The sequence below is a fragment of the Rhea americana genome, unplaced genomic scaffold (assembly GCF_003343005.1).
Source record: "Rhea americana isolate MKP2758 unplaced genomic scaffold, rheAme1 scaffold_67, whole genome shotgun sequence".
NCBI classification, from domain to species: domain Eukaryota; kingdom Metazoa; phylum Chordata; class Aves; order Rheiformes; family Rheidae; genus Rhea; species Rhea americana.
In genome coordinates, this window is record NW_028186834.1 from 1145723 (window position 1) to 1158349 (window position 12627).

The following is a 12627-nucleotide window of genomic DNA, read 5'->3' on the forward strand; positions in this document are numbered from 1 at the left end:
GGGCAGTTTTGGCTGCMCCACCAGGACTTTGAGCAGTGGTGACATGGGATATTTTGAAAGAAACCAAAGAAACCATGGTGAGTTCATGATGCTGGGACAAATGTAAGGTTTAAGGGTGCACGAGGTGCCTGGTCCACTCGAGCAGGGCAAGGAGCGCAGACGGGTGGCTGCAGCCCTGATGGCGCAGCACTGCTCTGCTGCAGCCCATGGGTACTTGTAGCTTTTTTTTTTTTTTTCCTGGCAAAGAGCCACAGTGCTGCTGCTGCGCGGCACAACCCAGATATTAACATGGAGTGGGTCGCATGGCCCAAACTTGTTAGCATTTTACCCTAATTTGGAAAGAGGAACCTCAGCCATGCACTGTGTGGCCAGAGCAGCTAGTGAGCAAGGAGCAGAGAGAAAAGAAATCCCTGTTGTGCCCTTCGACTGGCACTGGGTAGTAATGCATGTTGTTTCAAAGGGGAAGGCTGGTCTGCTGGCTCACCAATGAGCAAGCTTGATGTGCAGTTATTAAAAAAAATCAGCCTGAAATCTCTGGTCTTTGTGTTGGTCGCAGCTTCCTTCCTAGGTGAGCAGGTGACAACCTTTGTAGCGCAGGCCAGTTCCTTTAGGATATCTGTTCTCATTAGCCATGCTCTGTATTAAATTTTCAGTTAATTCTAGTTCTTCTCAGGCTGCAACCTTGTCTTTCTCACTTAAAATAAACTTCTAGTATTTCCATAAAAGGATATTTTGCATTTCTCTATTTTTAACTAAATAACCTCTTCACTCCTTCCCTTTCTTTAAGCCCCCAATTACTGAACAAAAAGGGAATTTCTTGGTTTAAAATCTCTTTTATTTTATACAGAGAAAAATAGTAGTAAGAAAGTAACAAAATTAATACCTGCCTGAAAGGGCACGGAGTAAGCGTCACCCTGGAGTCTAGCAATTCTGCAGACAGAAGTGGGCTCTGCAGTCCCCTCCCAGGCCTTTTTGCCTCCTCCCTCTCCCCGCCACCCCCAACTCAGGACCAGCTGCAAAGTGACTGTAGGTCTGTGCAGCTTCTAGCCATATAAACACATCTTTGGAAAAATAAACATGCCATATACAGAAAAAGAACTGGAAATCCCAGTGTCAAAACTGCTGACAGTACACACACCGTTAAAAGGATCTCCCTGTAGGCTTTTAGTTAAGCATTTCTTCTGAGAAGCTACGCTACTCCCTGGACAGCCATGTGGTAGACCAGGACTTCCCCAGCCGGTATGTAATGACTGCCCATGCACAGTCCAGTGATGTGAACTTGTGTCGTGGGTTTCCACCAGAAAATATGCAAGGCCAGCCCAGACCTTCTAGATCTCCTAAGGCTGGACTAAATATCTGGGGTGAAATCTTGGCCCCATTGACCTCGGTGGGACAAAGAGCTCATCCACAGTATTGAGCCCAGTTGCACCAGTCCTGGCTGTGAGTAGGAGGCTCCAAGCTAACCCTCTCTTTCTCATCTACCTCCTCTCAAATTTTACCAGTTGCTTCCTTTCTACAYTACCCCCTGCTGAGGCAGAGCACTGCCTCTATACCCACCCCTGTTTGTCTTCTGCAGGGGTGGTATTCTGGGGACTTCTGGCCCAGACCTTAGGATTCAACTACAATCATACTCAGGTTGTTGTTGAAGATGATCCTCCCATCCTTCCTGCTGCTGCATTCAGGCTGGCAGAGAGCCTCTTGGAGACGCTTCTTCAGGTCCACAGGTGCAGTGCCCAGGAAGTTTTTCGTCCCTGTTAGGAAATCCATCATGTGGCCTCCAACCAGATCCCCCTCGATAAAGCATTCTGTGATGTCCCAGCCAGATGGGAACTCAAAAACATGGTATTCAACCCCGATTCTCTTCAAAATGTCTTCGATGTCATTGGAGGTAATGTAGTGGCCGCTATCAGTTAAAGGCAAGCAGTGTCTGTACTTCTTCCATAAGGTGGCCCATCCACTACTCTCTGTCAGACATGGCACGAGGAAAGGTTAGTTTTGCAAAGCCAAGGCAGTTGAACACCAACTAATGCAAACACTGCATTAGTYTGAAATGCTCCCACACCACTGATGCAGACCTTACCAGGAGTACGAGAAGAGATTTCCTCTTACTTGGATCCACTTATAAACATCACTGTCTGGACAGAAGTAAACTTGGGGTCTCCCTCAGCACTCCTCCCACACTTCTCCTAGCTATTTAAATGTGGCTGCCTGCAAGGAGAGAYGTCCCAACATGGGCTCTCACGGCACTCGGCTTGTCTTTGGACACATCACCATGAACACCTCCTAACTTGCTTTTTTGGCATCTAGCAGGAGCATGTGCAGAGGCAAGCCGGCAGCCGCTAGGACCTCATGAGCATGCCCCAATGGACGCTGCAATGCAACAGCAATTCAAGTGACAACCGCTCAGTTGCCCTGGGGCCCTGCTGCTTGCTATGCGTGCCCAAGAGTTACTGACTCCTGCTGTCACTGAAGTCAGTGACAACATCTTTGTTGTCTTCAAAAAAAGCAGGATTAAGCCTCATTCATTAATAATCACACTTCTCTCTAGTCATTAATTTCACGGCAGGAGGCCACTGTGAGGTCAGTGGCAATACATCCATCCACATCGTATTCAGGGAAGCAAGAACACATAGGTTACGCATAATAGTCCCATCAGACACTGGTGTCCAAGACATTAAGCACAAGATTGCATGTTCCATACAAAATACAGTGTTAGCTTTTTTTTTTATACAGAATAAGTGCTACCTAAATCCCAAGACAAAAATTTGTGGTTCTTGTCCTTCAAAGCTTAAAAAAAAAAAAAAAAAAAAAAAAAACTATGAAGCAAAAAATCAAAAGTCACTTTTACCTGACAAAATTATGATAAGGAGTTTGCCATGATGGTCTAGGCAGCTGTGGAAAAACTTGATGGTATTAGGAATATCTTCCACACGGTAGAGCATCTAGAAGTGACAGAGTTACATATAGCCATTATTCTACCTCTACAGAGCAATAGGCCTTCAAAGGCTTAAATTCCTTATCTACCCACTGCAGGTGGGTGCAGCATTACACTTCGGGCTGCTGATGGAGGAGACTCAACAACATGCATCTGAGTGTCAGCCTCTGAGCTACTCTGCTAATTGCCAGCCCCATGCTGGATGTTGAGCTGTTGAACACTACGCTTTGAGCCCAACATATTTTGCAGTTACAAGTTATGTACATCCTTTCAACCCAGCAGTGATTTTAAGCCAAGATCTTCACTATTTTTGCTGACTTCCCTGCTAATCCAATCAACGGTGCGTGGAGAAGGCCTGATGGCTTGTGACTGCCCCGATTTATCAAAGAGAATTGTTGAAATGAGTTACTAATTAATTGTAAGTCCATATTCACCTGGCATCTCTTCAGAAACCAGCAGTAATTTGCAATTTGTTCTTACATTGATAGCATCCAAATGCCTACAGGACATATGGGAAGCCCTTGTTCGAGAAGGCAAGCCCAACAGTCCTGCTAAGCCATCTCTCCATGAAGAGCAACTACAGCATGAGAAACGGTGTTTAGATGAGCAGGTTCAGAGCTGAGCACTGGCCCTAGCAGGCAAAGAGCTTATCACCTGGACCATTGCCACCAGCTCTTTGATGAAGCCGTTTCCACTGAGCATGGAGACAGGAGCATCCACTGGCATCTGCCTGCTTCTATTTTTACACTCTTTGGTGAGCATGTGGTGATGACCTGATGATATGCTCTTACTGAAGATAATTTTGCCCTGCTCCTTCATACCACAGGGACAAAAGCAGTGCTCCAGGGACAAAAGCAGTGCTCCAGCAAAGATCCAGGTGTGCAAGCAGAAGTGAGGGCAGAAGTACGGAAAGTTAGGGATGCACAACACCCATTTCTGGAGAGCTCCCAGAGAGTTAAGTTGTAGTTTATCTAAATAGTCCATTGCTTAGGTTTCCCCCCTGCACATGCAGCTGCAGTGCACAAGTCACTGCAAGGGTTCATGTAAGAGGGGAGTCCTTCGGTTTCTGCCTCATTTCTGTGACTAGTCCTTGTTATCAGGGGCAGTTTTAGGCTGTRTCTGAGTCACGGACAGGCCAGGTCACTTCCAGACGTTGAAGAAGTCACACAGGCACAAAGCAGGGCTTTGGGACTGCCCTTGGGACTTGTAAGTTTGTCCTTGACTCAGTTGCCAAACTCCTTAAATATTTTCCAGTTTTGAAGGTCAGCTCTTACGAAATGAAAGTAAGATAAAATAATTGCCACTTAAGGAAGTGAGTAACAGCCTTTAAAAAATATAACAGACACATACAATGTTAGCTTCATCAGGGACTTAGCAGCATAATTTCTGATCGCCAAAGGGATATAAATTTCACTAACCTTTCCCTTTAGTGCCATCCAAACTGGTCAAGTTAAACTTCCCAAAAATCTTTTTTTTTTTTTTTTCAGTGGCAAAGGGTAGTTGTTGGCTTCTGTGTCGCCTTGGACTGCCTGGTGTCACCAGGCAATCCGTGCTCCCGGCCGGCCGCCGGAAGGTCGGCCGTGCCACCATGCTGCGGAAACAGCCCGGGCATCCACCCTCGTGTCCCGCCGGCCTCAGCGCCACTGGGTTTGGTGCTCGCACCACTGCTAGAGCAACGACCGCYCGCTGGAGAGCTGCATGCAGCTCTGGGCTCCCCAGCTGGGGGCACGTACCAGAGGCAAAGGGAATGTTTAAAGCCAATACTGCCACATTATTAATATTAGTAAAATATTACTGCTGTTAAAGCTAATCCTGCGTTACCTGAATCATGTGGATGAAGTCAAACTTCTTACGCGTGCTTTTCTCTTTCATCTGCTGTTCATACTCGGAGGAAGTGAGCTGGTGCCAAATAAAAGAGACATTCTGGAGACCGGGAGCTTGATTAACCAAMTCTGTTCAAAAAGCAGAAGAAAAAAGGAATTTCACAAAACCAGCAGGAAAACCTCTTCATTCAAATGGGCAGCCCTCGCTATATCCCAGGCACACACAGGTGCCCCAGGGTACCTCACCTTTGTAAGCTGCCACGTGCTGTGGGTTGGGCTCTATGATTTCTGCGTTAATGAAGACCCCTGGGTGTTCAGCCTGCAGGATCTGGATCATTTTCAAATCCTGCTCACCTATTCAATAAACGTAAATCCATTACTTTAAAAAGGACAGAAATGGTGTTAGGAGGACTCACATGGTAGATGCCACCATACAAATCTCAAGGTAGAAGGGTATTACTTCTGCTCTGARGATCTCCTAGCAGCAGGTGTGCTAAGACACTCGTAGTCTTATCACCGTACCTTGCTGCTCAGGCTAACAAAACTTGGAGAATATATTTACTGATAAGACTAAGAACAAAGAGGAGATAAGCAACAGCATGGAAAACTCATAATGCCAAAACTCATTTGGGTTGTAGGACAAACAGGTCAGAATAATCAAAGATTAATCTGGTTTTAAACAGAAAGCATTAGTCTTCTAATTAATTCCAGTTAAACTAGACAAACTTTATTCATTCTGGTGGAGGCTCTCCAAGGTGTTTGTAACCAGATTTGGGGGATTTGATGTGTGGGAACTGTTGAATGGTAGTGGGTCTTTCCTCAACTGGAGCCACGGTCCACACGGTCTCAGCTCTCAGCATCTGCTAACCAGTTGTCATCTGGAAGCTAGGAATAGTGAGTGACTCACGTATTTGTGACTTGAGCGTCCCACACAGCTGCCCTCCAAATTACCTACTGGAGCTCCGCTGTGCACTGAGCTCCACAGAAGATAAGTACAAGTCTGCATTTCCGTCCTAGTGAACGCAGAGCCTCTGCCGACACAAGGCAGCAGCCTGCCCCTACCAGAAAGGTCCCGATACACCAAGGGTTTAAAGTCCATCCGGTTCATTAGGGGCTACAGAGACAGAAAGCAGAGGTGACCAGCTTGACTGGACTTCTGAGAGAATCCTACTCTGTAGCTTTTATTGGGGTCTAAAAATAGTCCTGCCCTGGCAAATATCACTTAGAGAGGTCTTGATATGAGATACTAAAGCTTTTGTATCCTTTCAGCTGACGTAATAGCTATGAGAAAAGTAGCCTTCATTGGCTCGTGTTGCAATAAATAGAATTCAAGGAGGAAAATGTCAGCTAAGGCAGCACTCCAGCAAAATCCAAGGAAGGACGGGGCTTTGAAATTGGAGAAAAACACACAGGACCTTTCAGGAATGGCAGCTGCCATAGGACAGGGGGAACATGCCCCGAGCTGGCCAAAGGYGCAAGAAGAGCAGTTGCAGTAACCTCAGTTGAAGGTTAGTGCACAGACTGACCTGGGAGCTGTCCAGGGAAAGATGGCCAGATGGAAAATACCTTATTTTTACATCCAGGTCTCCAGCAGAGCCTAGAAGTTCCTGAAACCTGTGATTTTACTGTGTGCTTTTGCTGGTGCCCCGGTGAGGATCACGTTGGGGCCAGGTGCCTGGGGGCTGCTGGCACAGTGGCAGCGTGGTACGAAAAAAAGAAAAGGCTTAGGAGATACAGCGAAAAGAACCTGCCCATGACCTCCCTGGGCTGGCCGCGGTCCCAGCAGGCTGCCGTGCCGGCCCGACCCCGCCGYGTGCTGGCAGACGGAGCGCCAGGGCGCCTGGGGAAATCCCATCTGCTCCTCCAGCGCAGCAGCCTGCTGCTGCCGACTCCTTAAAACCCCTTGTGAGACACTGGCGAGCGGCCGGCCACAACCCACCAGCGCTACCCGATACACCAAGGCACGCAGGAAACACGACTCCGCTGCAAATAGTGACCCCACGCCTACAGGAATCTGCAGCCGAGAAACTTGGGCCAACCGTGGGAAAACATCGGGCGAATGAGAGAAGGTGAGCTGGACGTGGAGTAGGTCACTAGTCCCCATTGATATTTTAGTCCACTAAACTCATTTTTTTGGGAGGCTCTATGAGATCAGACTCCAAGCGTGAAAAGGTCAGGGATCAGGTATAACCTTACACTCAACACCCGACTAATTCACTCCTGTCCCCGGCCGCAGTTCAGCTATTCCCGTCTTGAGCAGTAGGGGCTGGCTGCCTACGCAGGGAAGGGAAAGCTTAGCTGTCTCACTTTCACACCAGAACCATTCTGGAGGGAAAACAAGAAAAATTGAGGACAACATAAAAAAAGTTCAGTCTTCCTGGATCAGACAGAATTTCTGGTTTATATTACTTAAATGCAAATGGTATGTAATTGAGCACTAAAAGGTTTTTTTTTCCTCCTCCCTTTCTCATATGCTCCAATGTATTCCCAACTGGTGAAAACAATTCAATGTTATTTTTCTTTTACTCAGGAAAGTAAGGAAACAAGTGAGAAACATATTAATTTCACTTGAAAGTATTAACACTAACAATTCAGCTGAAAATACTTCTTAAAGCAAAAGCCTACTCTGACAAATCAAACTGCTGCCTCTTTTCTCTGCTTTTTATTTTCTCCCTCCCAGTGTCCTAGGAGAAATTTTGGATGTTCCTCCCCCCCTTTTTTTTAACAAATGCATTTAAAGTAGCTTTAAAAACATTACTTCCAAGAGACTGTTTCTCTCTAGGGGGAAATATCATTTGCAATTAAACCCCACTTATCACTGGAAAAAACAATAACAACACAACAGCAGAAAAGAAGCACAGCTTGCAAAAGCTGCCCAGGCCCTGCGCGAGTGGTTCTGGCCAGCTCGCAGTCACCTCCCTGAGTTTTGCTTGCTTGGAGCTCAAGAGCATAGCCCAGCCTTGGCCTCYGGGATGGCAATGAAACAAGAGAGACCATCGGGCGGGATATTCTGAGACAGGGCCTTAGGGTGCAACAAATATCTCTGATGTCCCTAACYTTTTCTGCCGAGTTTTGAAGAAGCTCTGACCTCCTCTGGAGCAGGAATCTGCTTTTAGSTGTATTGAGTTAGTTGAGAGCCATCAAGAGACAGAGCCTAAGCTAAGACCATCAGACATCGCTTGGGCAGAGCTGACCCATGCTGGAGAAGCAGATGCAGGAGGGAAGGCAGCATGGCCCTCGTCCTGGCTCGGCACCCCACCTGGCACGTCTCTGCACCAGCRGGAGTTTCGGTTGTTAACACCCAAATAGTTCTCACCACTGCTCAAGACCTCGGCAGCTCTTTCTGCTGCAGCTAAAGCCGCCCCAGTGCTGCCACGCTCTTACCTGTGCCGCTGCCCACTCCCAGGACATTTAGAGTGGATTTCCCATTGCCTAGACTGAAATTACAAGTAGACACAGCATGTTACTTAACATTTCATAAAATTGTACRCTTTAATTCTATTATCGGGATGTCATATTTACCTAGGGATTTAACTGAGATTTGTCACACACATCGGGCTAGAAATCTGAGCGTCTCTTCAGAGCTATAACACAGCGTAGCCTTGCCAGACCTGACATTAGCGGAGTCATATTTCGAAGTACAGTAGGCATCGAATATAGCATTGCCCTTTCCCTGCCAGGTAACTTTCTGCAAGCCTCGGCTGGGGCATGATTGCATTTCCCGTAGTGCACAGGCATCGCGTTACTTGTGGGGACACTGCAGCAGTGATTCAATCAGAGGGAAGAAGGTGACAAATGCTGGAGGGTGGGAGCTAGTCAAGGAGCCTTGGCCCCGATGTGGATCGGAAGCCAGAGGTTCCTGCCTACATTTTTTTTCACTGCGGAAAATACAGTAACATGAAAAATTACTCAGACTTGAAAGGACTTTCCTGTGCCTTTGAATCTGGAGTGTTTTAAGACTATCTGAAGTCATTCAGGCTTAATGCGTTACATCTATACTTCCCAAACGTGGTTTATCATTTGATACTTAAGCAATGCAAATCAACTTAGAATAGAAATAAGGAGGCCTTAGGGACTGAGGAATCCAGGAATTAGTCACTAGAAGAGAATTAGAGATGGGTTACTGATGTGTGATGAAGTCCCAAAAGCAAGAAGAGAGCACAAGGGAGATATTTCTTTTGAAAAAGATTTAACCCTTGGAAAATCAGCTAATGAAAGGAGATGGACATGAAAATGAGGTCTTGATTCTTTTCGTAATAAGAGCTGAGAAGCAGCCCAGTGTATTAATTGAAATGTAATTCTGGAATCATTCAATAGAACGTTCCCTTAAGGGATGTTCCCTTAAGTCCCCTTAAGAGACTTAAAACTGAAACGCATTAAAAGTTTATTCATCCCCCAGAAATCCCTACACACATTTGCTGATCCAAACAGGCAAGTTTCCTGCTCAGCATCACAGCTGGCTTTTGTGGCAGCGCTCCTTACCCAGCCATGATGTGGGGCATTTCTTGCTTATTGAACGCCTCCATGCACTGGTGCTCCGTAGAATGATCCAAAAATGACTTGAAGGCCTCCACATACTCCTTGGCCGTGAGACTTCTCATGGAAGGGACTACATATAGCTCTTGAGAAACAAATATGAATAGTGTGTTAGCAGCTCCAAGGCCAAYGCAGAATCCAAGCCTTTATGGCATATAAGAAACCAACCCCAGGAGGACATGTGTCCRCAGAGCCTTACACATCCTGCAAACACCCCACAGCCTTTCCACAACTCACAGCTGGAAAAAAATGCTCTTAGATGCACTTTGACGTCGGAGTATTTGTCAAGACACATAGCTGATTCTGTGTTTTCAACAATTCTCCCTGTGGAAAATGTCCCTGAGTTTCCTGAAGTGGCCATGCTGAGGGCACTCRGTTTGCAGAAAGGGCAATGGGGCACCAACACGTTTCTGCTGAGCAGGGAGGCTCCRTCAGGGCATAGCACCGTGCTGAGTCTCCCTGCCTCCAGGTTCAGCCCTGGTTCAGCTATGGGCTCCCACACCTCTGCAAAAGARTATATGAGCCATTTCATGGCCAATGGAGTCAAAATGGGCGCCAAAAGCTCCTGGTGTGGTCCGGGATGCTCCTCTCCTAGGGGAGCAGAGACGGAGCAGAGCTGATCCAGCATCATACGGACACTGTGAGGTGTGAGGAGCAGGCTTGTGCCAGTCTGAACATGGGTGATTGATGTTGAACTGGTAACTGTCCAGAAGAAGAAAAAAAAACAGCTTTTACTCCTAAACRAAATGAGGATGAAGGACAGGACTTGGCAGAACACCTTCATCCTCCTTTTTGTCTTATTAGGAGTTGCTTATTTAACGTCTGCATTTAATATGTTGCAGCTAATAAGAATGCTTCGCATTAGGMCTCAAAAGGAAAAAGCATGTCTCACGCAGGATTGTGCAACCTGAACACGGATGCCTAAGGTCTGTCCGAAACCTCGTGCCATAAGCAGCTGTGTTTCTGGTAATGTGAGCGGAGATCCTCCAGCCAGCTCATTCAACCTTCAGGGTCCTCACAGGAGCCTGAAACAGTCTCCACTTCTGTGGCTACTGTAAACATTTCAAAATCTACCCTCAACACTTTGAAAGTATACCCTAAAATAAACCTGACATCACCTGGATTGCAGTCAATGTAGTATCCCATTTCATCTTTTTTTTTTTCCCTACCATCCCAAATACCTGAATTCTCATGTGGAGCCGTTAGAATCTCCGCTTCAAAGTTCATGCTGTGGAACCTATTCCTGTAAGGAAAGTTCAGCATTTCAGTTATTTGAAGAAGCTGTAGGCTTTCTGAAGCTGCACTGAGAGTGCAGAATAAAAGGAAGATACTCCAGCACAAACTTTCCTCACTTGATAATCAATACTTTTTGTGGGTTTTTTACTATAATAAAAGAAAATCAAAACTTCTTGGTTAGCTGATTGGCCATAAATGGCAACAGAGGACTTGCCACCTGCACCAATATTTGTCTGAGGTGCATCGTGGAAGCTTTTTCTCCCTCTGAGGAATCRTTAACAGGTCAATACTAGTGAAAGGCATTAGACTAAATGATATTACATGCTCTGTGAAACCTTTAATCATGAGTGGAGTAGAACAGCAAGGTCAGGAAAAGGCTAGAGTGAGCTTCAGCACCTGAAGTGCTAAAAGATCTGCTTGGCCCAGTGTCCCAAGGTCCATTTTACTTTATTTTGTTTTAATGTCAGTTTTCCCTGGCTGAAAATATTATGTCGGTTAATTTATAAAATCCAGAGGATTGAAAGGATAAGAGGTAAAAAAAGTCATTTGCTCATGAATTAAATGTTTTCATTCTTAGTTTAAGAAGTCTTTTTGTAAGGACTTCCAGCAATGAAGCCACATCTTCATTTTAACTCGATAATGATGTGCCTCATGTAGAAAATAGGGCTGAGGCGCCACTAGCAAAAGGAAGATACAAAATGAAATTGGAGCAGGAGCCTCATCTCTGTGAAGCAGAGGTACTAGTGTTGGGGTGAGSCTACCTTGCAAGGGGACTAGTCATCTTCCACATAACTGCATTCAATAGCTATACACRCAGCAAGATTTATGGGCGATATTCTTATACAACCTGAGTTATAGGCAAGTTTTGCTCCCAAAGCCTTGCCATTAGAAATTGCTTCGTGCCAAGCAGTGTGCCAAAGCAGACCACAGCCCCCTTTTCCCCCACTAGGGAACAAAGTTCTGGCATGAGCAAGAAACAAACCCAGAGGTGGAAAAGAAAAATGCAAGTCTTGTAGGGCTTTGAGATAYAYRYATCATGACTGTGAAAAGAGGCAGTRGGAAGTGGTCACAGGTTCAAAAAACATGTTACTTAGGTTAGTGATAGCGAGAAAAGACTAAGGTGTCCCAGAAGTACTCAGAGAAGCCAGGGCGCTGCCAGAAGCCTACACGAACAAGTCACCTGTCTGAAATCCTTGCCAAAATCATGGCAGAAGAGCTTCTCCGACTCCCTAGAGGCAGGTCAGAGATCTCAGCTCCCTCGGGAAAGAGCCGAATTTCAGCAGCACCAAACCTGAACTCGGCCACTCGCTATAAGCTCCAATTTGGCTGCAGACCCAGACCCTCAGATTTCCACTCAGCTCTCCAACCTCTTCCTCTTCTGACTGACAAAATAGGGACTATTTTGTGCCCTCAGTTGGACAAACTGAGCAAGATGGTTTTCAGAATAAATCTTYCATTTAGCACGGTTTTCCCTGCAGAGAGCAGCAGCCCCGGTCGGCAGGGAGTCCGAGGGATACGGACTCCATTTCTGAGCGGTCAAATGTTTCCAGCCATCCCAGGAGAACTGCCAGGCGGCCTGGACAGCCCGTACGGCGTGAGCACTTGCCAGCGTGAAGGATGCCAAGCRAACTCTTCCAGCGAGACTTGCGGCATTTCTCCCCAGGCAGGATTTCTAAGATTAACGCYGGTTGCTAGGAAGGTGGGACAGGCTTCCTTATCACTGGGAATAAACGGATATTCTCTAAAATCTGGCTGAAAATCTAGCCCAGATCTGATAATTGACTTTAACGCTTCCGTTGGCTTYGGGCTGGTGTTGTTCCTCCTCAGCCCGAGGCAGGACCTCCAACAGGTGGACCAAGGGCCACCTGGACCCACCTTGCTTTCTCTGACAGCGACAGAATCAGGATTGTAAAGATGCAAGTTGCCTCCTGGTCCTGCCTGCTTGGAGGCTCAACGAAGTCCTGAAATATAAGGTTAATTTCTCTTTCCCTAGCTATGGTTCCCATCATGACCAGGACGCGGGAGGGGAAACGCTGCCCAGGTCCGCTCACCTTTTCCTGCCGGGGGCCGGCTCCATGCCGGAGGCGGCGCCGCGCT

The 12627-nt window shown here is 46.6% G+C and overlaps 1 protein-coding gene across 1 annotated transcript in view; it reads right to left on the reverse strand.

Moving 5' to 3' along the window:
- Positions 1–991: 991 nt before the first annotated feature.
- LOC146586633 (carnosine N-methyltransferase 2) overlaps positions 992–12627 on the reverse strand; it is a 12546-nt gene continuing 910 nt past the window's right edge. The window contains exons 2-8 of the mRNA XM_085320940.1: positions 10476–10537; positions 9241–9379; positions 8143–8195; positions 5005–5112; positions 4757–4887; positions 2849–2942; positions 992–1964 (exon numbers count right to left, since the gene is read on the reverse strand). Coding sequence (XP_085177066.1) covers positions 1609–1964; positions 2849–2942; positions 4757–4887; positions 5005–5112; positions 8143–8195; positions 9241–9379; positions 10476–10521 — 927 coding nt within the window. The 5' untranslated portion in view covers positions 10522–10537 and the 3' untranslated portion in view covers positions 992–1608. The remainder of the gene's footprint in view (positions 1965–2848; positions 2943–4756; positions 4888–5004; positions 5113–8142; positions 8196–9240; positions 9380–10475; positions 10538–12627) is intronic.